This window comes from Ranitomeya imitator, chromosome 5 (assembly GCF_032444005.1).
Source record: "Ranitomeya imitator isolate aRanImi1 chromosome 5, aRanImi1.pri, whole genome shotgun sequence".
Classification (NCBI taxonomy): domain Eukaryota; kingdom Metazoa; phylum Chordata; class Amphibia; order Anura; family Dendrobatidae; genus Ranitomeya; species Ranitomeya imitator.
This window is the reverse complement of record NC_091286.1, coordinates 379,027,918-379,050,696: the sequence shown is the minus strand read 5'-3', so window position 1 is coordinate 379,050,696 and position 22,779 is coordinate 379,027,918. Positions and strand designations below refer to the sequence as shown.

Here is a 22,779-nt window from a genome sequence, read left to right as displayed (position 1 = left end):
CTTACGAACAGATTGCTTTTTGCTTTTTTTTTTTTTTTACCAGCTGCCGTCTATCAGCGCATTGGCCAGGAGCCCCCGCTTTATACGCTTTGTTATAGAGCTTGTAATCGCAGCAATGAGTGATCTGGCCAGACGCTGTCCAATCTGCCTGGCTTGGCAATATGGGAAGCAGCACAGTGTTGCCACTGGTCCAAAGTAATGTGTCAGGGTTCTTGTAAATTTGTTGGAAAATGAGCATTCCTATTGGGGCTTTTATGTTAATCTTTTTTTTGGGGAGGGATTCTGGTTGAATTAGGGAATCAACAGTTGAAACATATGATTAATACATACTGCGACTCACATTCAGCTGTTCTTGGTGCTCGTTCTCATTTCTAAGACTAATTATGATTTCTTTCTCTTTCAGTTATCAGCTCGGTCACTGCCGGTAGTGCAGTCAGATGAGCGACTGCAGCCTTTACTTAGCCACCTCAGGTATGTGTATTGTGTAAGGTATAGGTTTATCCATGCTGATCTCCATACAAGAATATTTCTATGCCACCTTACTGCCATTAAACATGATGGCTGTCCTTTCTGTAGTGTTGTTATGAGATGAGACGTTTTTTATCATGTCTGACATGGTCATTCGGAGAACTTAGAGCTGCATGCCTGTTTTATGAAGATTGTCTAGCAAAAATGAGCATCTCGCCAACATTAATGGAGTCAGGCTGGTGAGTCTAATGTGTGCGTGAATCGCTGAACACTGATAGTCATGGGTAAAGCTTTAGTAATCCATATACTATTCTCTCAGCAGTGTACATTTGTGATCCCAGGAATCTTCTATCCCAGTATTTTCCTGCTAGCATCCATTTATGCTAACATTGTGTACCTCTATCTGGTTCAAGTAATTCCATACTTAAAGGGGTGGTTGTGCAATACTGAACAACCTTCTTAATGCTAATTTGTCTGTAGGAAAAAAAAAAGCCAAAATCTATATACTCTCTTCCTGAGTTAGCACTGCTTCACCGATGTGTGTGATTTCCCTCAATGCAGTCACGTGATATTAAGTCACACAACCGCTGAAGCCAATCAGTGGCCCCTAATCTGCTGCAGTTGTCATTATTTCATCAAAGCTTATTATTGTTTGAACTGGTAGATCAGCAGCAAATAAAACAGGAATATCAAAATTACTGCATGCAGCACAGTAAGTGACACATCACTGGAATTTCTGCCCCTACATTATGCTGCTGCTCACACGGGACAAATAAAACCTGGTGACAGTTTCCTTTTTAATTAGTGTCAGGTTCTTCAGACCTAGTATGGAGCTGCCACAGGCAAGCAAACACTCTACTAATAATCAGATTTATATACTATGGGCCTGATTTATTATTGCATATGCGTCTTTTTTATATTTCTGTAGTTATCTGTGTTTGTCAGCTGATTTTCATTTGTGACTTTAAAAAAAAAAAGTCTTGTTCACCTGTTTTATTTATTTAATGTTCATCATTATGGGTAGGGTTTTGGGTTTCAGAGACAGACTGAAGGGGAAAAAAAGCAAATGATCAAAATAGCAAATTGATCAATTGGGCCTCAAATGGTTTTTTATATACAGTCAAATTTTTCAGTGTGTGTGTTTTATATACTATATATATATATATATATAATAATAATATATATTATACAGTACAGACCAAAAGTTTGGGCACACCTTCTCATTTAAAGATTTTTCTGTGTTTTCATGACTGAAGGCATCAACACTATGAATTGACACATGTGGAATTATATACTTAAGAAAAAAGTGTGAAACAGATGAAATTATGTCTTATATTCTAGGTTCTTCAAAGTTGCCACCTTTTTTCTTTGATGACTGCTTTGCACACTCTTGGCATCCTCTTGATAAGCTTCAAGAGGTAGTCACTGGGAATGCTTTTTACTTCAGGTTTAATAAGTGGGATTTCTTGCCTTATAAATGGTGTTGGGACCATCAGTTGTGTTGTGCAGAAGTCTGTTGGATACACCGCTGATAGTCCTACTGAATAGACTTTTAGAATTTGTATTATGGCAAGAAAAAAGCAGCTAATTGAGGCCACTTTCACACATCTGGTTTTCGCTGTCAGGCTCAATCCGGCTAAATTTAAAAAAAACAGATCCGGCCAATGTTGCCGCTGGATACAGTTTTTTTCCCATAGACTTGTAATAGTGCCGGATTGCGCCAGATGACATTGCGTTTCGTCCATTTTCACCGGATCCGGAAAATCTGCCGTTTCTGGAAAAAACGTCCATAGCAACATTTTTTGTTTCCGGTGAAAAAGCCGGAAGCGCCGGATCCGACGCTTCCGGCTGTTTGCTAGAATGGAAGCCTAGAATGGATGCCAGATCCGGAAAATGACGGATTCCGGTGCCGGATTCCGTTTTTTAAAATTGAGCATGCTCCAAATTTTTTTTAGCCAATAATCTAGATATGGTAGCCAGATCCGTCAGAAAAACGGATCCGTCGCATCACTTTTTCACAATCTGCGCCTGATCCGGTTTTCCCAACATTCGCCGGATTGTGCCTGATGCCAAAAACCTGATGTGTGAAAGTAACCTAAAGAAAAGCAAGTGGCCATCAGTTAAGAAATGAAGGTCAGTCAGTCCGAAAAATTGGGAAAAGTTTGAAAGTGTCCCCAAGTGCAGTTGCAAAAACCATCAAGCGCTACAAAGAAACTGGCTCCCATGAGGACTTCCCCAGGAAAGGAACACCAAGAGTCACCTCTGCTTCTGAGGATAAGTTTATCCGAGTCACCAGCCTCAGAAATCGCAGGTTAACAGCAGCTCAGATTAGAGACCAGGCAATGCCACACAGAGTTCTAGCAGCAGACACATCTCCACAACTGTTAAGAGGAGACTTTGTGCAGCAGGCCTTCATGGTAAAATAGCTGCTAGGAAACCACTGCTAAGGACCGGCAACAAGCAGAAGAGACTTGTTTGGGCTAAAGGACACAAGGAATGGACATTAGACCAGTGGAAATCTGTGCTTTGGTCTGATGAGTCCAAATTTGAGATCTTTGGTTCCAACCACCGTGTCTTTGTGCGACACCGAAAAGGTGAACGGATGGACTCCACATGCCTGGTTCCCACCGTGAAGCATGGAGGAGGAGGTGTGGAGGTGCTTTTCTGGTGACACTTTTTGGGGATTTATTAAAAATTGAAGGCATACTGAATCAGCACGACTACCACAGCATCTTGCAGCGGCATGTTATTCCATCCGGTTTGCGTTTAGTTGGACCATTTATTTTTCAACAGGACAATGACCCAAAACACACCTCCAGGCTGTGTAAGGGCTATTTGACCTAGGAGGAGAGTGATAGGGTGCTACGCCAGATGACCTGACCTCCACAGTCACCAGACCTGAACCCAATCGTGATGGTTTGGGGTGAGCTGGACCACAGAGTGAAGGCAAAAGGGCCAACAAGTGCTAAGCATCTCTGGGAACTCCTTCAAGATTGTTGGAAGACCATTTCCAGTGACTTACTCTTGAGGCTCATCAAGAGAATGCCAAGAGTGTGCAAAGCAGTCATCAAAGCAAAAGGTGGCTACTTTGAGGAACCTAGAGTATAAGACATATTTTCAGTTGTTTCACACTTTTTTGTTAGTATATAATTCCACATGTGTTAATTCATAGTTTTGATGCGTTCAGTGTAAATGTACAATTTTCATAGTCATGAAAATACAGAAAAATCTCTAAATGAGAAGGTGTCCAAACTTTTGGTCTGTACTATAAATATCTCAAAATCTGTAGTAGCCCGCTCTATACAAATCCACAGTTCTCGCCTGATTTGGGTGAAATTTGGCACGTCCCATCCCCACCCACAGGAGCAGAGTACTGCGCATGTTAAATCTGGCTAGCGTCTCCCCCCGTCGTGAGATTGGGGCCCCCCGACCTTAGGCTCTATGCATATAATGGAGAAATGTGAAGATGAAAGTAAAAGTGCTGAGAGGAAAACAACAGTTGTGAATGACAGGGACAGATTATAGCAACGGCGCCAAAGAGTCGCTGCTAAAGGGGCCGCACCACCACACACAACACGCAAACATTTCACAAACACCATAAAAACATCACACAGACAGCACACATACACCAACCCACAAGCGCAACACCACACAAACACCCGACCACTCTAGACGCACACAACACAAACACCACCCCACAAATTATTATTTATATAGCACCATTAGTTCCATGGTGCTGTACATGAGAAAGGGGTTGCATACAGAGTTATAGATATCGTTTACAGTAAACAAATTTAAAATGACAGACTAGTACAGAGGGGAGAGGACCCTGTCCTTGCGGACTTACATTCTACGGGATAATGGGGAGGAGACAGAAGGTCTGGGGTGCAGCAGCTCAGGTGGTGGTTAGGCGGCAGCTTGAGTGGTGGTGAGGCGGCAGAATGGTTATTGCAGGCTGTTGGCTTTCCTGAAGAGATAGGTTTTCAGGTTCCGTCTAAAGGATCCAAGGGTGGTGGATGATCGTAAGTGTTGAGGCATGGAATTAGAGAAGATGGGGGATATTCCGGAGATATCTTGGAGGCAGTTGTGTGAGGAACGAATACGTTTGGAGGAGAGTAGGTCTTGGGAGGATCGAAGATTGCGTGAAGGAAGATATTGGGAGATTACTTCAGAGATATAGTGAGGGGACTGGTTGTGGATGGCTTTGTAGATCAGTGTTAGTAGTTTGAACTGGATTCGCTGGGGAATTGGGAGCCAGTGGAGGGATTTGCAGAGGGGAGAAACAGGGGAGTAGCAAGGATGAGGCGAGCAGCAGAGTTGATGTCACAGAGGAGGGTGTTGCAGTTGTTGATGCGGGAGATGATGAGGGCATCCACAAAAGTTTTAGTAGATCGAGAGCTGAGGAAGGGACAGATTCTTGCAATATTTTTGAGTTGGAGGTGACATGAGGTGGCAAGAGTTTGGACGTGCGGTTTGAAGGACAGGGCAGAGTCGAGAGTTACTCTGAGGCAGCGGATTACAGGTTCGGGAGAGAGCGTGGTGCCGTTTACCATAATGGATAGATCGGGTAGGGGACATACGCGATGTGGAGGAAAGATGATGAGTTCGGTTTTGTCTACAAATACCACATGCATGCACACACACACATGCCCGCACACTCACATGCAAACACACTCAGATGGATGCACACTACGCTCACGAACGACCATTACTGAGCAGCAATATTGGTCAGGGGAAAAATGCCTCATGGTAAGATCTTCATTATTGCTTACTATACAGGGAGCTTTCATCACTGAAGCTGGTGAGGTAAAGTGGAAGCTGAACTATGATTGGTTGCTATGGGCAACTATACAACAACGTTACCACAAATGAGTAAAATGCCAAAATAATAAAAATTTAAAGTGGGGAAAAAAAATTACTGTAGCACTCAGAAAATGTCAATTTCAGGGTGACACTGAAAATTTTACTTTAGCTACCATAGCCAACAATTTAACATATTTTCCACGCGCGAAACCACGAGTATTCTACTAGTATATAATAAAATAAAAAATGCAGACCTACAACATGTGGCATTAATAGAGACGTGCCAGCGTGAGCAATGATATTGCTGCTAGCATCTAATCTGATGCTTTTTTCCAGTACTGGTTGCTCAGGATTTCCATTGTTTTTTGTTCTGTTTTTGCCCCTCATTCAATGTAGTTATTTTGTGTCTGCATTCTTTTCTGTCTGATTTGTGTGTGAATTAGTGAAAGCCTGTCAGAGAGCAGTGGGAGAACGGTAGCGCAGCATGCAAGCAATTAATTTGACACTCCCGGCTGCTTGTTTTGTAAATATGGTCTTAATTTCATTGCATTTAATACTGGACTACCTTGAGCTTCCATTTGACTTAATGCTTTCAGAATTTAAAACTCTTTAATTAAAAAAAGTAGAAAATTACTGAAAATGTTATGTGATTGGGCATTGATTATTTTTTTTTCACTCTTCAACTAACCATTTTCTGTTTCAAGACCCGTCCGAGCAGATATTGCAATTGTTGAAATGAAATATTGATCAGTTTGTGTATAGCTCTTATGTTTACCACTCGTTATAAGTGTTGTTGTCTGCTCCCGAACAACACCCAGGACTAAATAACATTTTTGATATTTCAGATGTACAAATATAACAAAGGTGGCTTTAAAAAGTTTTTAACTTTTTAATTTTACCTTTTTATTATTTACCCATATAAATTTATTTTAACAAGCATGTTCAGATATAACTTCCATTGAAATCGAACGTTAACATACGCCATTCAGTTGTCGTTTGCTTAAAAACTGATTCCCAAAACGTTGAAGACATGGATTGTATACACATAACTGTATATTCTTTTTTGTTAAAATGATCGTCATAAAATAGCCATTATTCACCCTATCTGAGCATGCTTGGCTTTTATCAGAGTATCTTGGGTGTGCTCGGATAATGTGTTCGAGTGTCCCTGCGGCTGCATGATTTGTGGCTGTTTGACAGCTGCAACACACATGGGAATTCCCTAACAAACAGACGCATATGTTGAGGCTGTCTAATGATCAAAACATGCAGCTGCAGAGATACTCGAACATATTATTCAGGCACGCCCAAGATACTCTGAAAACACCCGAGCATGCTCCGATAACCTGTTATCAGAGCACATTCGATCATCACTAGATTCTACCAATAACACCCTTGCAAGAGCAGAACTGAATTATTGCATGGAGCAACACTGATGACGTTTGCACCTTTTCTTAGACTTAAAGGGACACTGTCACCTGAATTTGGAGGGAACAATCTTCAGCCATGGAGGCGGGGTTTTTGGGTTTTTGATTCACCCTTTCCTTACCCGCTGGCTGCATGCTGGCTGCAATATTGGATTGAAGTTCATTCTCTGTCCTCCGTAGTACATGCCTGCACAAGGCAATCTTGCCTTGCGCAGGCGTGTGCTATGGAGGACAGAGAATGAACTTCAATCCAATATTGCAGCCAGCATGCAGCCAGCGGGTAAGGAAAGGGTGAATCAAAAACCCAAAAATCCCGCCTCCATGGCTGAAAATTGTTCCCTCCAAATTCAGGTGACAGTGTCCCTTTAATTCTGACTTTCCTAGCACATTGAGATGACTGGTCTCTTTATTTCCAGCAAATTCATTATTCCTTTTTCTGTGTACAGTTTGGCAGTGAATTGGCAGATAACGGTTTTATTTGTTGTCTTTGTCCTAGTCATTCTTATGTCGGACAAGACTTTAGTTCACAAAGAAATACCGGAAGAATTTCCCTTGACCAGCTTGATGCGGTGAGTATTGGAAAACATGAGTCTCAGAACATTTTCCTTCTTTTTCACGTGGGTTATTTTAGCATCGCTTCTGCACCCCAGTAGTAGTTATATAGGCGTTAGATCTTTTGCGGATTTAGGAATAAGGGTATGTCCAAGGGTAGGTCCGTGCATTGTGTTTTTGCCACATTTTTTTCCAAGAAGAAAAAACACAGCATTTTACTGTACATGCAAAGTGAATGAGATTTTCTGAAATCTCATGCACAGTTTTAAATTGTTAAATCTCAATCTTTCAGATTTTTCACTCAACACTTTACACATTTTCCAGGCCAACAATCCAGTATTTGCAGCAGATGTTTGTCTGCTGCAAGTACTGAACGTGTGCACGTACCCTAAATCTAATTATGAATCATACAGGTTTTTTATTTTACACGAATAATATACATTTATTTGTTTTTCAGCTGGCTTCTAAATCATTCCCTCTCTGTATGCGACAACTGCATAAGTCTTTGAGGGAAAACCATCACCTTCGTCATGGTGGACGCATGCAATATGGTCTGTTCCTAAAAGGTATTGGCTTGACGCTAGAACAGGCGCTTCAGTTCTGGAAGCTGGAATTTACAAAGGGAAAGGTTGACTCTGAAAAGGTATCCATTAACTTAACTGGCCTAATTATTACATTGAACGTGTGATAACGTCTTTGGTTGGAACATTCAGTTTATTACAGTAATGCATGGAATACAGTTGCTCTGTGTAGCTGCTGATTCAGTTTGTAGCTTGGGGGGTTATGGGAATGTGATGTTATTGGTGTTGGGGAATATGGGAGCCATCAGAGAGCATGCAGCAAGATGGGAGAATCAACAATTTGCATAATTCACTCACTCCCAAGAGCTCCTCGCAGAATTTTTTTTCTTTTTATTTGGTTGTGTATACATAGATTTTTTTTTTCCCAAAAAATTGACAAGGGGTTAAAATGACTAGTGTTTACAATGATCGTCGATACACCTTTTAACGGCGACAGTTAAGGGTACTTATTCCTCAGCACTGCTTTTTAAAGGCGCTGAGAAATAGTATTATAGCGCCACCCAGCGTCGGAAAATCTCCGAGGTCTTAACTACTTGGGGTAGTTGAGACCCTGGAGAACATGATCAGGACCGGTTTTTACTGTTCCCTGTCATGTAATCGCCATTATTCACTGAATAACAGCATTCACATTAAAAAAGGTCTGATTTTAAAATTAATTTCTCCTCTGATATGATCTAAGATATCAGATAAGAGAGAAATCGGGTCCCCAGAGTCCCCCGGTACCTAAGCCATCCCCTGGTCCCTCCTGCTCCATTTCCCGGCCTTCTGCATCATCTTCCTGGAAAAAATGGCTGGTGCCATGTGCAGTGTGCCCGACCAAGATCTGCCAGTACCCAGCAACAATAGGGAATGTCACGATATTATGAATATGCCATGTTTTGAGTATATACCTAAAAGGTCCATGGCTCTCAGCCACACTGTGGGCTTTTCGGACTCCCCTCTTTACTCTGCCTAGAAAGCTCTGCTTCTCTCAGCCTGTCAGCCGGCAGGCAACTCCCTCCCCCTGCTATATAGTTGTAATGGGAGACCAGCGTGCCAGCCCCACGAAAGAGTTTTTATGGCTCTGTGCTGCGAAAGCCAGTCTCTCCCTAAACCCCTCATCCCCCCTCCCACCTGATACTAGCTAAAACTGGTACAGCCATTTCCCAAACTGCATGGGACTCTTTTTTTGTTCTTGAAAAGTTATGTATACTGGCACCGATCAGGGATAGCGAGATAAGGGTTACATATTCCGAATGTCCACCGAGAAATCTATAACTCACTGAAATCGCTAGGATCTAAGCCAATGAAATGCAAGGAATGGATTTCTTCATAAGCGGGTCATATACCTACACTGTGTTTATACTTAAACACCCCATATGTGGTGAGCCTCATGATCCATGTATAGAAATGGCTTGACATAACTCTTAAGAAATGGGAGTATTTAGCCTCTGAGTGAGGTCATCACAGGGGGAGTGCCTTGATTTTGGGCACGGAGATAACTGAGGGAGACCTCAGTCTTCCCTGGTCTTTTGAACTTGGTCTAGCTGCGAGACAGACCTTATGATGCATCTAGATGTGTGCCCATCCCCCACAGTACATGGTCAGCCATGAGATGAAATCATATGAACGAAATGTGTTTTTCAACTTTAATCCCATTTTATTTGTAATTGTACTGTACATACGCTACTTGTCTACTTTTATAATACCTTTTTATACTTCTGTAAACACTGCCTAAATTTTTTTGGAGTAAAATATATAAAATTACTAGTTTTGTTTCTCCTTGCTCTATAACAAACTGTCATGTCCTCTGAAGTGAACTACGTTACTAATTTGGGTTGCCTCTGGACCCGTGATTAATTACGAAATTGGAGCTGGTGGCAGTGGATTTGTCTTGTGCGTTTGGGAGGCTTTGTAGCAACAGACGGCATTGATAATTATTGTTCCTGCCTGAGTGGGAGTAGTTGTATCACCCTCGCTGCAGTGTGCCTATTAGCCAGTACAAAGTAAGGCAGCCTTTCTGGTGACTATCCTAGGTGCAGTACCCGGTCTGACCTGAGGGTAAAGGAGGCGCCAGAGCTGCAAGTTCCAAACCGGAAGTGGAATATAGATAAATCCCCTTCAGAACGGAACCAGGGGCAAACAAGCAACCCCGGTTCATGACAGGGAAGTTTACTGTTTGGTTTATTTTAATCACTTTGATAGACCCTAGCACAGTGATCACAAGAAAAAAAAATAGTAATTCCCTTAGTTAGATAAAAATGATAAAATTACATTTAAATATTTTTTTTTTCATTGTTTGGGTTTATGGTTGCAATTGGGGTCGGTTTGTGTTAGCATTGGTGTTAGAATTGTTTTGTTTTTTTTCTCTTCAATATAGAAAAAAAAAGCTGCTAGTGTTGAGCGTAAGTGGTCGCTACTCAAGTTTGCATTGGGTGCTCGTGTACGCATGGAGTATTGCGGATCCCCGCATGTTTTTTTTGGGGGGAGTCTTAACGCCGCGAAACATGTGGAGCAGGAACTCGAGCACCCACGATATTTGGTGCATACCTGGGTACCCGATGCAAACTGGAGTAATGAGCCCTTGTGCTCACCAATAGTTCTTCATTTTCACAATCGTTACTGGTGAAAATTAATGTTACAGTTGCCCAATTTTCCTGAGTACGCCGATACCACATAGGTGGTCGGAAATCACTTTTGTGTGCTCAAAGCGTTCTCGGAAGGGAAGGACGCCATTGTGGACACCATGTTTTATTGACAGAGCCCCTGAGGTGACAAAAACGCAGAAATACCCCACCCGGGACACCACTTTGTAAACTACTATACCACTCAAATAAACCCTATAGGGATGTAATAAGCATCTTGAACTGACAGGTGATTCATGGAATTTTATATACCGTATATACTCGAATATAAGCCGAGAATTTGAGCCCATTTTTTTAGGCTGAAATTGCCCCTCTCGGCTTATATTCGAGTCATTCCCAGGGGTCGGCATGAGAGGGGGAGCGGCAGCTGTCTAATAATACTCACCTGCTCCTGGTGCGGTCCCTGGACGTCCCTCGTTCCTTGGGTGCTGACAGCTTCTTCCTGTGTTGAGCGGTCACGTGGTACCGATCAGAACAGTAATGAATATGGACCCCACTCCACTCCCATGGGGGTGGAGCCGCATATTCATTACTGTAATTAGCGGTACCACGTGACCGCTCAATACAGGAAGCAGCTGCCGGCGCCCTGAGAACCAGGGACGTGCAGGGACCGCAGCGGGAGCAGTGTGCTATATTCACCTGTTCCTCGTTCCACCGTCGGCGCTGCTGTGTCTTCTGTGTCCTCTGCAGTGACGCTCAGGTCAGAGGGCGCGATGACACGATTAGTTTGTGCGCTGTCCTCTGCCTGAGCGTCAGTGTGGAGGATGGGGAAGACACAGCGGCCCTCGTTTGGACACACCTTCTGATTTAAAGATTTTTCTGTGTTGTCATGACTATGAAAATTGTACATTCACACTGAAGGCATCAAACTATGAATTAACACGTGGAATTATATACTTAAAGGGAACCTGTCACCCCAAAAATCGATGGTGAGGTAAGCTCACCAGCATTCTGGAATGCTGTAGATAAGCCACTGATGTTACCTGAAAGAGGAGAAAAAGAGGTTAGATTATACTCACCCAGGGGCGGTCCCGCTGCGGTCTGGTCAAATGGGTGTCTCAGGTTCGCTCCGGCGCCTCCCATCTTAATTCCATGACGTCCTCTTCTGGTCTTCACGCCGCGGCTCCTGCGCAGGCGTACTTTGTCTGCCCTGTTGAGGGCAGAGGAAAGTACTGCAGTGCGCAGGCGCCTGAAAGGTCAGAGAGGCCCGTCGCCTTCGCACTGCAGTACTTTGCAGCTTACCTCACCATCGATTTTTGGGGTGACAGGTTCCCTTTAACAAAAAAGTGTGAAACAACTGAAATTATGTCTTATATTCTAGGTTCTTCAAAGTAGCCACCTTTTACCTTTTGCTTGAAAATACAGAAAAATCTTTATATGAGAAGGTGTGTCCAAACTTTTGGTCTGTACTTTATTTTATTACATTATTACCTGTTTAAATATTTTTTTAAAAATTGGCATTTGCATATTTTTTCTCCCCTTCTGTGATGAAGCCCTTAAACATTTTTGGTGCAAGCAATTACCTTCATAAGTCACATAAGTGAAAGGAAGATCGCCTGTGTGCAATCTAAGTGCCATATGGTCTGTCAGTATATTCACACCTTTTCGGAAGGGTCACAGAGGCTGCAACACCATTAAGAGGCAGCACTAACCATAAAACACCATAAAGACCAAGGAGATCTCCAAACAAGTCAGGGACAAAGTTGTTGAGCAGTACAAGTCAGGGTTGGGTTATTAAAAAAAAATAAATCTCAATCTCTGAGCACCATCAAAATCCATTATCATCAACTGGAAAGAACATGGTACCACAACAAACCTGCCAAGAGAGGGCCACCCATCAAAGCTCTCAACCCGGGCAATCAGAGAGGCAGCACAGAGACAAAAAGTAACCCTGATGAAGCTGCAGAGTTCCCAAGCAGAGACTGGAGTATCTGTCCATATGACCACAATAAGCTGTACTCTCCATAGTGGGCAGAAAAAAGCCTTTGCTTACTCACAAAAATAGTAAGGCTTGTTTTGGGTTTGCCAAAGGTATGTGGGAAACTCTCCAAAAGTATGGAGGAAGTTGCTGTAGTAAAATGAGACCAAACTTTAACTTTTTGGGCCCTAAGGTAAACGCTGTGTCTGGTGCCAAACCAACACAGTTCATCACCCCAAGAACACCATCCCTACAGTGAAATGTTTTTCGTCAGCAGGGAGAATGAAAGTGGTCCGAGTCGAGGGGAAGATGGATGATGCGAAATACAGGGATACTTTTGAGCAAAACCTGTTTGTCAGTGATTTGAGACTGGGTTGGAGGTTCGCCTTCCAACAAGACAATCAGCCAAAGCATACTGCTAAAGCAACGCTCAAGTGATTTAAGGTGAAATGTGTAAATGTTTTGGAGTGGCCCAGTCAAAGCCCAAACCTTAATCCTATTCAGAATCTGGGGTCAGAATTAAAGATTGTTGTTCACCAGAGGAAACCATTTAACATGAAGCAGCTGGAGCAGTTTTGCCTTCATGAATGGGCAAAAATCCCAGATGTAGAAAAGCCCTGTCAGGGCTGTGGAGTCTGAGTCGGAGCGCATTTTGGATTGGCTTACCGACTCCACAGCCCTCCTCGGCTTATACTCGGGTCGACTTATTCACGTGTATAGTATATACTGTAGTTGTACTTTAAATAAAAAAAAAAAACACCAAAAACAAAGCTTCAGCAAATCTTGTCCAAAAAGATACTCCAGTGAAAAACACCGCATGCTTTAAAAACGATGCGGGCAAGCAACTGTCTAAATGATGGGTTTACATATACTCTTACACACCCAGCATCTGCTTTTAAGAGCAGTGAGTGGAGCTGAGTTCTATCCACTGCTAACTCCCAAAACCCTTCATGGCTTTTGATGTACATGTATGTAAAAAGTGTCCCCTGCCTTTCATTCGAGCGTGCATCACAGGCCCATATCTTACCCCGCACATAATGACTGATTTAATTAGCCGTCATGCCCTTTAAACAGCCACAGCTGTTAACTTGTCATTCTCTGACAGCAACACTTTTCATGCGCTGGCAATAAGCGTACCATTCCATCCTCCCATTAGTGCGCCAGTGATCATAGGGTGCATGTTTGCTATTAAAGCCGGAGTCAACTGATGACCCTGTACTTGTCATTATGATCCATCAGTGAAAGCCAGACCGTGATTTTCACTATACATAGCATGTATCAAGACCCTAAGGGGACTATTAAAAACAGTGAAAAGTAAAAAAAAAACCACCACAACTTCTAATCACCACTTTTTGCCCCATTAAAATGAAACAATAAAAAATACACTTTTGGTATCGCTGTGTTCCTAAAAGTTAGATCTATCAAAATGGTAAATAAATCCAGTTGGTAAACAGCGTAACAAAAAAAAAAAACTGTCAAAATGGCAGAATTAAATTTGTTTTGCTGCTTCAGTATTGCAGTAAAATTCAATAGGAGGCTATCAAAACACTATATCTACCCCCAAATGGTATCTGTAACAATGTCCACTCAGGGCACAAAAAATAATTTTTTTCACCACTTAAATAAAAGCTACACGTTTGGTATCTGCATACTCGTATTACCTGAAGAATCATGTAGCCAGTTCTGTTTTACTTTACAGTGAACATGGTAAATAGCCCTTTCCCAAAAAAAAAAAAACTATTCTGCCCTTGTTTTTACAATTTCAACACATTCGGAATTTTTTCATGCTTTCCAGTACATCACATGATAAAATGAGTGTCATTCAAAAGTACAACTCCTTCCTGCAAAATAAACAAGCCCCTTACTGCTACATGGAGTGAAAAAGAAATGTATGGCTGTTGGAAGAAGGGGAGGAAAATCAAAAATGGAAACTCACCCGGGGATGAAGGAATAAAAGAGAATGTCAGTAGGATCAACCCTCCTAAGCTGCCTATATTATTATTATTTATTATAGCGCCATTTATTCCATGGCGCTTTACATGTGAGGAGGGGTATACATAATAAAAACAAGTACAATAATCTTGAACAATACAAGTCACAACTGGTACAGGAGGGGAGTGGACCCTGCCCGCGAGGGCTCACAATCTACAAGGGATGGGTGAGGGTAGAGCTAGTTGTGCAGTGGTTTGGCCTATATGGGCATGCAGGTCATAGGGAACTGAATAACATGATATGTTGATACAGTATCTCCCTGGATGTCTTATTATTCCAGATTGTCTTTTCAGAGAGGAAGAGGACTAGAACTCTAGTGCCGCCTATTGGAAGTAGCAATCCTAAAAGTCAATGTCAACCCTTTAATGAGCCTTGTCACATGACTTTAGGATAAGAGCCAAACCAGATCTCAATTTGCAGACACTGTGTATCGGGGTACTGCCTTTCGTCAGTGCGAAGTGGAGATCTGGTTTGGCTGATTGAGAGGCGTCTGACCGGGATCCAAGAAGTTTCGTTTCTCCTTGCCGAGAGTGACATGTTAAGCATGTCGAGGTGAAGAGACTTAAAGCCGCAATGCTCCTCTGGAAAATATGCAAATTGTCTCTTCAGAGAGGAAGAGGATTAGAACTAGAAGAAAGGGTTGACATTGACTGTTAGGATTGCTACTTCCAATAGGTGGCACTAGAGTTCTAGTCCTCTTCCTTTCTGAAGAGACAATTTGCATATGTCCCAGAGGAGCATTGCGGCTTTAAGTCTCCTCACCTCGACATGCTTAACATGTCACTCTCCGCAAGGAGAAACGATACTTCTTGGCTCCCGGTCAGACGCCTCTCAATCAGCCAAACCAGATCTCCACTTTGCACTGACCTATTGGAAGTAGCACCTATTGGAAGTAGCAGCGGCAGAGGGCATTGGACAGGTCCCTCATGCCAGAGTTTTTGCACTTGAGCTCGGTTTTCCACCAAGGACTCAAGGCGATGGGTGACCGACTGGATACTGCCATTAGCCATATGAATACATGTATCCAGGAGGTTACCACAGCCCTTGCCGAAGTGAAAGCTGACCTCCAGAGGCCAGCACATCATTTTTTTTCATCAAATTGAACAGGGCATGTCGGAACACCTTACTCCCGATCTCCAGATTAGTGTTATGCAGGCCTGCAGTGCTGCTTACGTGCAGGCTATGCAGCAGAGTTGGTATTTTTAGCAAACAGTGGGGGCATTTCCACCTGTGCCCACCCTGTCACGCTTTACCTCTATGTCGACCTCTGCTGCAAACCACTGCACGGCCACCTCCATTCCAAGCACTGCCGGACACCACTATAGCACCACCACCATGCCGAGTGCTGTTGGACAGTCCACCGCCACTACCATGACAACTGCTGCTCCTGCTTGGACCTCCTCCACTGCCACCACCATGTGGCAACCGCAGGACCCTGGCATGGCCTTCCGCAGGACCACTAACATGCAGCAGCTGCCGGACCCTGGCCTTCCCCGCCACCACAACAATGCCATTGCCGGACCCTGGCCTTACCCGCCACCACAACAATGCCGCTGCCGGACCCTGGCCTGGCCTTACCCGCCACCACAACATTGCCGCTGCCGGACCCTGGCCTGGCCTTACCCACCACCACAAAAATGCCGCTGCCGGACCCTGGCCTGTCGTTCCCCGCCACCACAACAATGCCGCTGCAACGGCACACGGACTGTGACAGGTCGGCCACTACGGCCAGGCCGATACCAATGAGCCCAATGAGGCTCCCCGGAAAGCAGCGCCGATCACAGAAAGGGAAAGGCAAAAAACAAAACAAAAGATAGCTATCCCTCCCCCCTCACCTCCCAATGTGTCTGTAATGTCTGGTTTGTCTCACTCTTCCAGTGTGTCTCTGCCCTCTCAAGTGTCTAGCCCAATCCCCGAATTTCCAGACCCCAGTAATTTTATTGCACCTTCTCCAGCCACCCCTGCGTCGTCCACAGTTAGTCAGTCCTCACAGCTCCACACCCCCCATTTCCGTCAATCAACCCCAAGCAGGCGCAGTTAATTTTTTTTTGGGTGGTTTTGTTAAAATAAATAATCATGTTTTTTGCCCCCAATAAGGTTTGGTTTATTGCGTATTTCGCCACCGGCAACACACACCATGCGCCAAATAAAAAAATGCGCCGCACACTTTATTTTTTTGCCACCTCCTATTTCCTAAAGTTTGTAAGTACAACACTGCAGCTTTGTGTGTGTTTGGTATAGAGATATGAGGTGGCCCAAAAAAATAATACTTGTATTTTCTCCATAATCTCTTCTTTCTGTTTACTCTGTGACTTTGCGTCGCAGACTGAAGAGAAAATTGTGGTAATACACAGCAGAATACACAGCAGAACTATACTGAACAGGTCATGTGTTCAAAAAATCATTAGTTATGACACCTGACCTGGTGAGTAGAGAAATGCCTTATATTACCTCAATTTTTTCTTCTGTGTACATAAAATGTATTTCACACAAAGTGAAGGGACGATGGAGGTCATACAAGGCATATCTATACTCACCAGGACATGTGTCAGAAATAATGAATTCATGAGGCATTTATTTGTGCATCATGAATTCATTATTTCTGACACCTGACTTGATGACTGTAGATCTGTTTTGTAGGCTGTCATCACACTGTCAGTATTTGGTCAGTATTTTACATCACTATTGGTAAGCCAAAACCACGAGTGGAGCAATGTGAGGAAAAGTATAATAAAAACATTTGCACTACTTCTGCATTTATCACCCACTCATGGTTTTGGCTTACAAATACTGATGTAAAGTACTGAACAAATACTGCAAATGTGACGGCACCTAACAGCCATCGTCTCTTCAGTCTGCGTCAAATAGCTACTGGTGAACCGAGTCAGGACGCAATGACGTCAACAACCTAAGCCCAAAAAACCAAAGTGATTTTGATCAGAAATACATAGGAGACATGGTCAACATAATAAAACACCTATTTTATTAACAACAAACATTAGTAACATTTAAAACATAACTGGTACAGACCCAAAGCCAACAGGACATTTTACACAATATTGTCCTGCCATGCCACACGTCCTATTTAAGAATCAAAAAAGGCAGCAAATTGGTCCCGCTTGTGGCCAACTTGAACAGTTGACCGCAGCGGGTGATGCCGGTAATCAGGCAAAGGGTTTGCAACTTGTTCATCAAGTTCAATGGTGAATGTAATTGTGGAGAACCACATAGGCTTTTACCACCTCATCCACTGTCTCCATTTTTAGATTTATGGCTGTTGCAAGAATGCGCCATTTTGAGACCATTATCCCAAAGGCACACTCTACTGTTCTGCGGGCCCTGGTGAGTCTGTAGTTATAGATCCGTTTTGTGCGGTTCAAGTCCCAACTGGAATATGGCTTCAGTAGGTTTTCACACATCTGAAAGGCCTCATCCCCAACCATAACAAATGGCATCGGTGGGCCTTGAGTGTTGGGGAGAGGTCGTGGCTGTGGAAAATTACAATTTTTGCCATAAACACGTCGGCCCATATCTTAGTTTTTGAAAGTCTCAGAATCGTTGCCACGGCCAAAAGCACCAATGTCCACGGCGATGAAGCGACAGTCTGCATCAGCTATTGCCATGAGAACTACTGAAAAATATTTTTTATAGTTGAAGAACTCTGATCCCGTTCTGGCTGGTTTGATAATCCGGATGTGCTTTCCATCCACCGCACCCGAACAGTTGGGGAAATCACACACATTCCAGAATTTATCAGCAATTGCCATCCACATGTCCTCGGTGGGTATGGGTATAAATTCTTGACGGAGAACGTTCCACAAAGCCCGGCAGGTGTCCAAAACTATTCCGGACAGGGTGGAAATTCCAAGCCGGTACTGGAAGTGGAGGGATGACAAGCTCTCTCCGGTTGCGAGAAATCTGTAATAAAATAAAGAAAAAATAAATTACAATCAATTCTATTTATGGTGTTATTCTGCTAAAGACATAAAGGAAAATACAAAGAATACATGTCAGACCAACAATAATTATGACTGGCATTTGTTTTGAATTATTACGTACCTTAAGGTAACCAGGAGACGTTCCTCTGCTGGAATCGCTCTAGGGAGCTGGGTGTCCTGTCTCCAGATGACTCCTTGAACACGAGCAAGCAACTCCAAAAAAGTCTTGCGACATCCTGGTATATTCCGGGAATTTGTCCGGGTTGGCATTAAGCTTGCCATACAGAGTGTGATATGCTCCACGGCTCTCCCGCAGTTCTATAATGGGGTGTTGCCATAAACGCCTACGCTGTGTCCTTCTCCGTCTTTCACGGTTTCGGTGTTGCTCCCAAGCAAACGCACACGCAATAAAAAGCTTGATGCTTAGATCCAGGTTAAAGTAAAAGCTATCCATGTGAAGATCCATCATGACACAGGATACAGTAGCACACTGGTAAGATTTCAGCAGTCCTAGGGTCTATATACATAGAGATCCCATAATACACGCCCTCTGTAGTCCCATTGGCCGTGTCTGGTTATCTAGATTTTTATCCTGTAAAATTTTCCACCATGCGCACAAAAAACGCAAACGAATGAAAAAACGCATAGAAGCGCGTACAAACGCAGCTTGTTTAAACCGCATGCGTTCCCTCATGCGCCTAAAAACCACTGCGTTTATACGCGCTTCTATGCGTTTTTCCTGTACTTGCGTTTGCGGATTAAATGCTGCGGATTCTAACGCAAATGTGAAAGTAGCTTTAAACACATTTCTTATTTTTAGTACATTTTTTTTTCTTCTTTTAATTGGACATCCCCTTTAAAACAAGAGAACTCTGTGTGTCACAGGTCCTGGATCGCTGTCAGCTCTTCTGCTTTTGACTGTAATTGCCAGTATAGTTTTTATAGAAGTGAAATATGCACATTCCAGATAGTGTGTGACATCGCTATATTGAATTGAGCAGTGTTCACTAATGACTAGTGTTGAGCGATACCTTCCGATATCGGAAAGTATCGGTATCGGTTTGGATCGGCCGATATTCAAAAAATATCGGATATCGCCGATACCGATACCCGATCCCAATGCAAGTCAATGGGACCAAAATATCGGAATTAAAATAAACCCTTTCTTTCCTTGTAGGTTCATTCTACATGAAGGAAAACAACTAAGAATAATGTAGGATGTATTGTGGGAGGTGGCAGAGACATTAAAGGCAATGAGGTTTAGCCCAATCAAATAGAATAGCATGTTTTTTGTTTTTTTTAAGACGTTCGGAGTGAAAAAGATATTGAGTATGTAAATTTTTTTTTATTTGGTCAGATATTGATGTTTCACTATTCCACGCCCTTCCCCTTCTTTTTTTTTCTTTTTTTTTTTACTTTTCCCACACTTTCATCTTCATCATCATCAGCATCTTTGACATCAACTTCTTCTTCACCTTATTCATCTTCTTCTTCATCTTCTACCTATTTTTTTTTTTATTACATTCTTCATATTCATTTTATTCAACTATTATTATTCTTCCTATTCTACATATTCTTTTTATTCCACTGTTATTATTCTTCCTATTCTACTTCTTCATCATATTCTCATTTGTGACAGGCATTCCCGTAGTTGTTATCTATAAAAGTTGGAAGATTACACCTTCCGTTCTGCCAGTCACAAAAGTTACATTTGTCCGCGTTCAGTTTGGCCTGCAGCATCAGGCTTTATCCAGGGGCACCACGAGGAGGAACGGACTCACCCCCATACACTGCTTAGTCTTCTTCTGCATATAATTTAGATAATATCTTTTGCTCTGATATTAAGTCTTATGCTTAATGTTCTTCTGCTCTTTGTTCTGCAGCCTCTTGTTCTTCTGCTTCTCGGTCTTCCATGTCGTCGTCTCCAGGGTCGTCGTCTCCAGTGTCGTCATCTCCGCCGTCGTCGTCTCAGCCGTCGTCGTCTCCGCCGTCGTCGTCGTCGTCATCGGGGTGGTCTTCCGGGTCGTCGTCATCGGGGTGGTCCTCCGGGTTGTCGACGTTAGGGTCTTCAACTTGGAAATGTAGCAGAAGGTACAAGAAGGCTGAGATGGCTACCCGAAGGTTCAAGAGCCTATGGAACTACCGAGGACCAGCTGACGTTACTGGAACCCGGTTACTAAGCAGGAGGTACCCGTGCTAAAAAGCACTACCAAGGACCGCCTGACGTTGGCGGAACTCGGATACCCAGAAGGAGGCACCTAAGCCAAAGGCTCTGCCCGGAACCAGCTGACGTTACTGGAACCAGGATGGGGAGCAGAAGGTACAAGAGCAAAAGACACTGCCGAGAACCAGCTGACGGTACTGGAACCCGGATGGGTAGCCGAAGGTCCAAGAGCCAATGGAACTACCAAGGACCAGCTGACGTTACTGGAACCCGGTTACTAAGCAGGAGGTACCCGTGCCTGAAAGCACTACCAAGGACCACCTGACGTTGGTGGAACTTGGATACCCAGAAGGAGGCACCTAAGCCAAAGGCTCTGCCCGGAACCAGCTGACGGTACTGGAACCAGGATGGGGAGCAGAAGGTACAAGAGCAAAAGACACTGCCGAGAACCAGCTGACGGTGCTGGAACCAGGTGGTGGACCCGAAGGCCCACAGGAGAGGAGAGAACAGCTAGGCCGCGAGGCAGCCGCAGTTACCGAACCCCAACAGTCCTACAGGGGGAGCTGGGCCTACTGGCACTACAGAACCAGCCTTGACTACCAGTTCACGCAGCCCACATAGGAAGCTCCTAAACTGGAGGCACCCTGGAGTTGGCTAACTCGACCGCACCACGACGGGGCAAGCATAGGCGTCTCAGTGAAGTTGACACAACCCGGAAACAGCTGACGGTGCTGAAACCAGGCTTGGCACGAGGGAGTACCTGTGACAAGAACACTGCCGAGAACCAGCTGGCGGTGCTGGAACCCGGATGCGTTGCCCCAGTGTGCAAGAGCCAATGGCACGACCCAGGACCAGCTGACGGTGCTGGAACCCGGTTACTAAGCTGTAGGTGCCCGCGCTTAAAAGCACTACCAAGGACCGCCTGGCGTTGGCGGAACTCGGATACCCAGGAGGAGGCACCTAAGCCAAAGGCTCGGCCCGGAACCAGCTGACGGTGCTGGAACCAGGTGGTGGACCCCAAGGCCCACAGGAGAGGAGAGAACAGCTAGGCCGCGAGGCAGCCGCAGTTACCGAACCCCAACAGTCCTACAGGGGGAGCTGGGCCTACTGGCACTACAGAACCAGCCTTGACTACCAGTTCACGCAGCCCACATAGGAAGCTCCTAAACTGGAGGCACCCTGGAGTTGGCTAACCCGACCGCACCACGACAAGGCAAGCATAGGTGTCTCAGTGAGCTTGACACAACCCGGAAACAGCTGACGGTGCTGAAACCAGGCTTGGCACGAGGGAGTACCTGTGACAAGAACACTGCCGAGAACCAGCTGGCGGTGCTGGAACCCGGATGCGTTGCCCCAGTGTGCAAGAGCCAATGGCACGACCGAGGACCAGCTGACGGTGCTGGAACCCGGTTACTAAGCTGTAGGTGCCCGCGCTTAAAAGCACTACCAAGGACCGCCTGGCGTTGGCGGAACTCGGATACCCAGGAGGAGGCACCTAAGCCAAAGGCTCGGCCCGGAACCAGCTGACGGTGCTGGAACCAGGTGGTGGACCCCAAGGCCCACAGGAGAGGAGAGAACAGCTAGGCCGCGAGGCAGCCGCAGTTACCGAACCCCAACAGTCCTACAGGGGGAGCTGGGCCTACTGGCACTACAGAACCAGCCTTGACTACCAGTTCACGCAGCCCACATAGGAAGCTCCTAAACTGGAGGCACCCTGGAGTTGGCTAACTCGACCGCACCACGACGGGGCAAGCATAGGCGTCTCAGTGAAGTTGACACAACCCGGAAACAGCTGACGGTGCTGAAACCAGGCTTGGCACGAGGGAGTACCTGTGACAAGAACACTGCCGAGAACCAGCTGGCGGTGCTGGAACCCGGATGCGTTGCCCCAGTGTGCAAGAGCCAATGGCACGACCGAGGACCAGCTGACGGTGCTGGAACCCGGTTACTAAGCTGTAGGTGCCCGCGCTTAAAAGCACTACCAAGGACCGCCTGGCGTTGGCGGAACTCGGATACCCAGGAGGAGGCACCTAAGCCAAAGGCTCGGCCCGGAACCAGCTGACGGTGCTGGAACCAGGTGGTGGACCCCAAGGCCCACAGGAGAGGAGAGAACAGCTAGGCCGCGAGGCAGCCGCAGTTACCGAACCCCAACAGTCCTACAGGGGGAGCTGGGCCTACTGGCACTACAGAACCAGCCTTGACTACCAGTTCACGCAGCCCACATAGGAAGCTCCTAAACTGGAGGCACCCTGGAGTTGGCTAACCCGACCGCACCACGACGAGGCAAGCATAGGTGTCTCAGTGAGCTTCAC

The 22,779-nt window shown here is 44.8% G+C and overlaps 1 protein-coding gene across 2 annotated transcripts in view; it reads left to right on the top strand.

Moving 5' to 3' along the window:
* The window catches only part of PRIM2 (DNA primase subunit 2), a 339,774-nt gene that overhangs the window by 184,254 nt on the left and 132,741 nt on the right, over positions 1-22,779 (top strand). For both annotated transcript variants that reach the window (XM_069726719.1, XM_069726718.1), the window contains exons 8-10: positions 404-471; positions 7,195-7,267; positions 7,708-7,893. In XM_069726719.1, the coding sequence (XP_069582820.1) occupies positions 404-471; positions 7,195-7,267; positions 7,708-7,893 (327 nt within the window). The remainder of the gene's footprint in view (positions 1-403; positions 472-7,194; positions 7,268-7,707; positions 7,894-22,779) is intronic.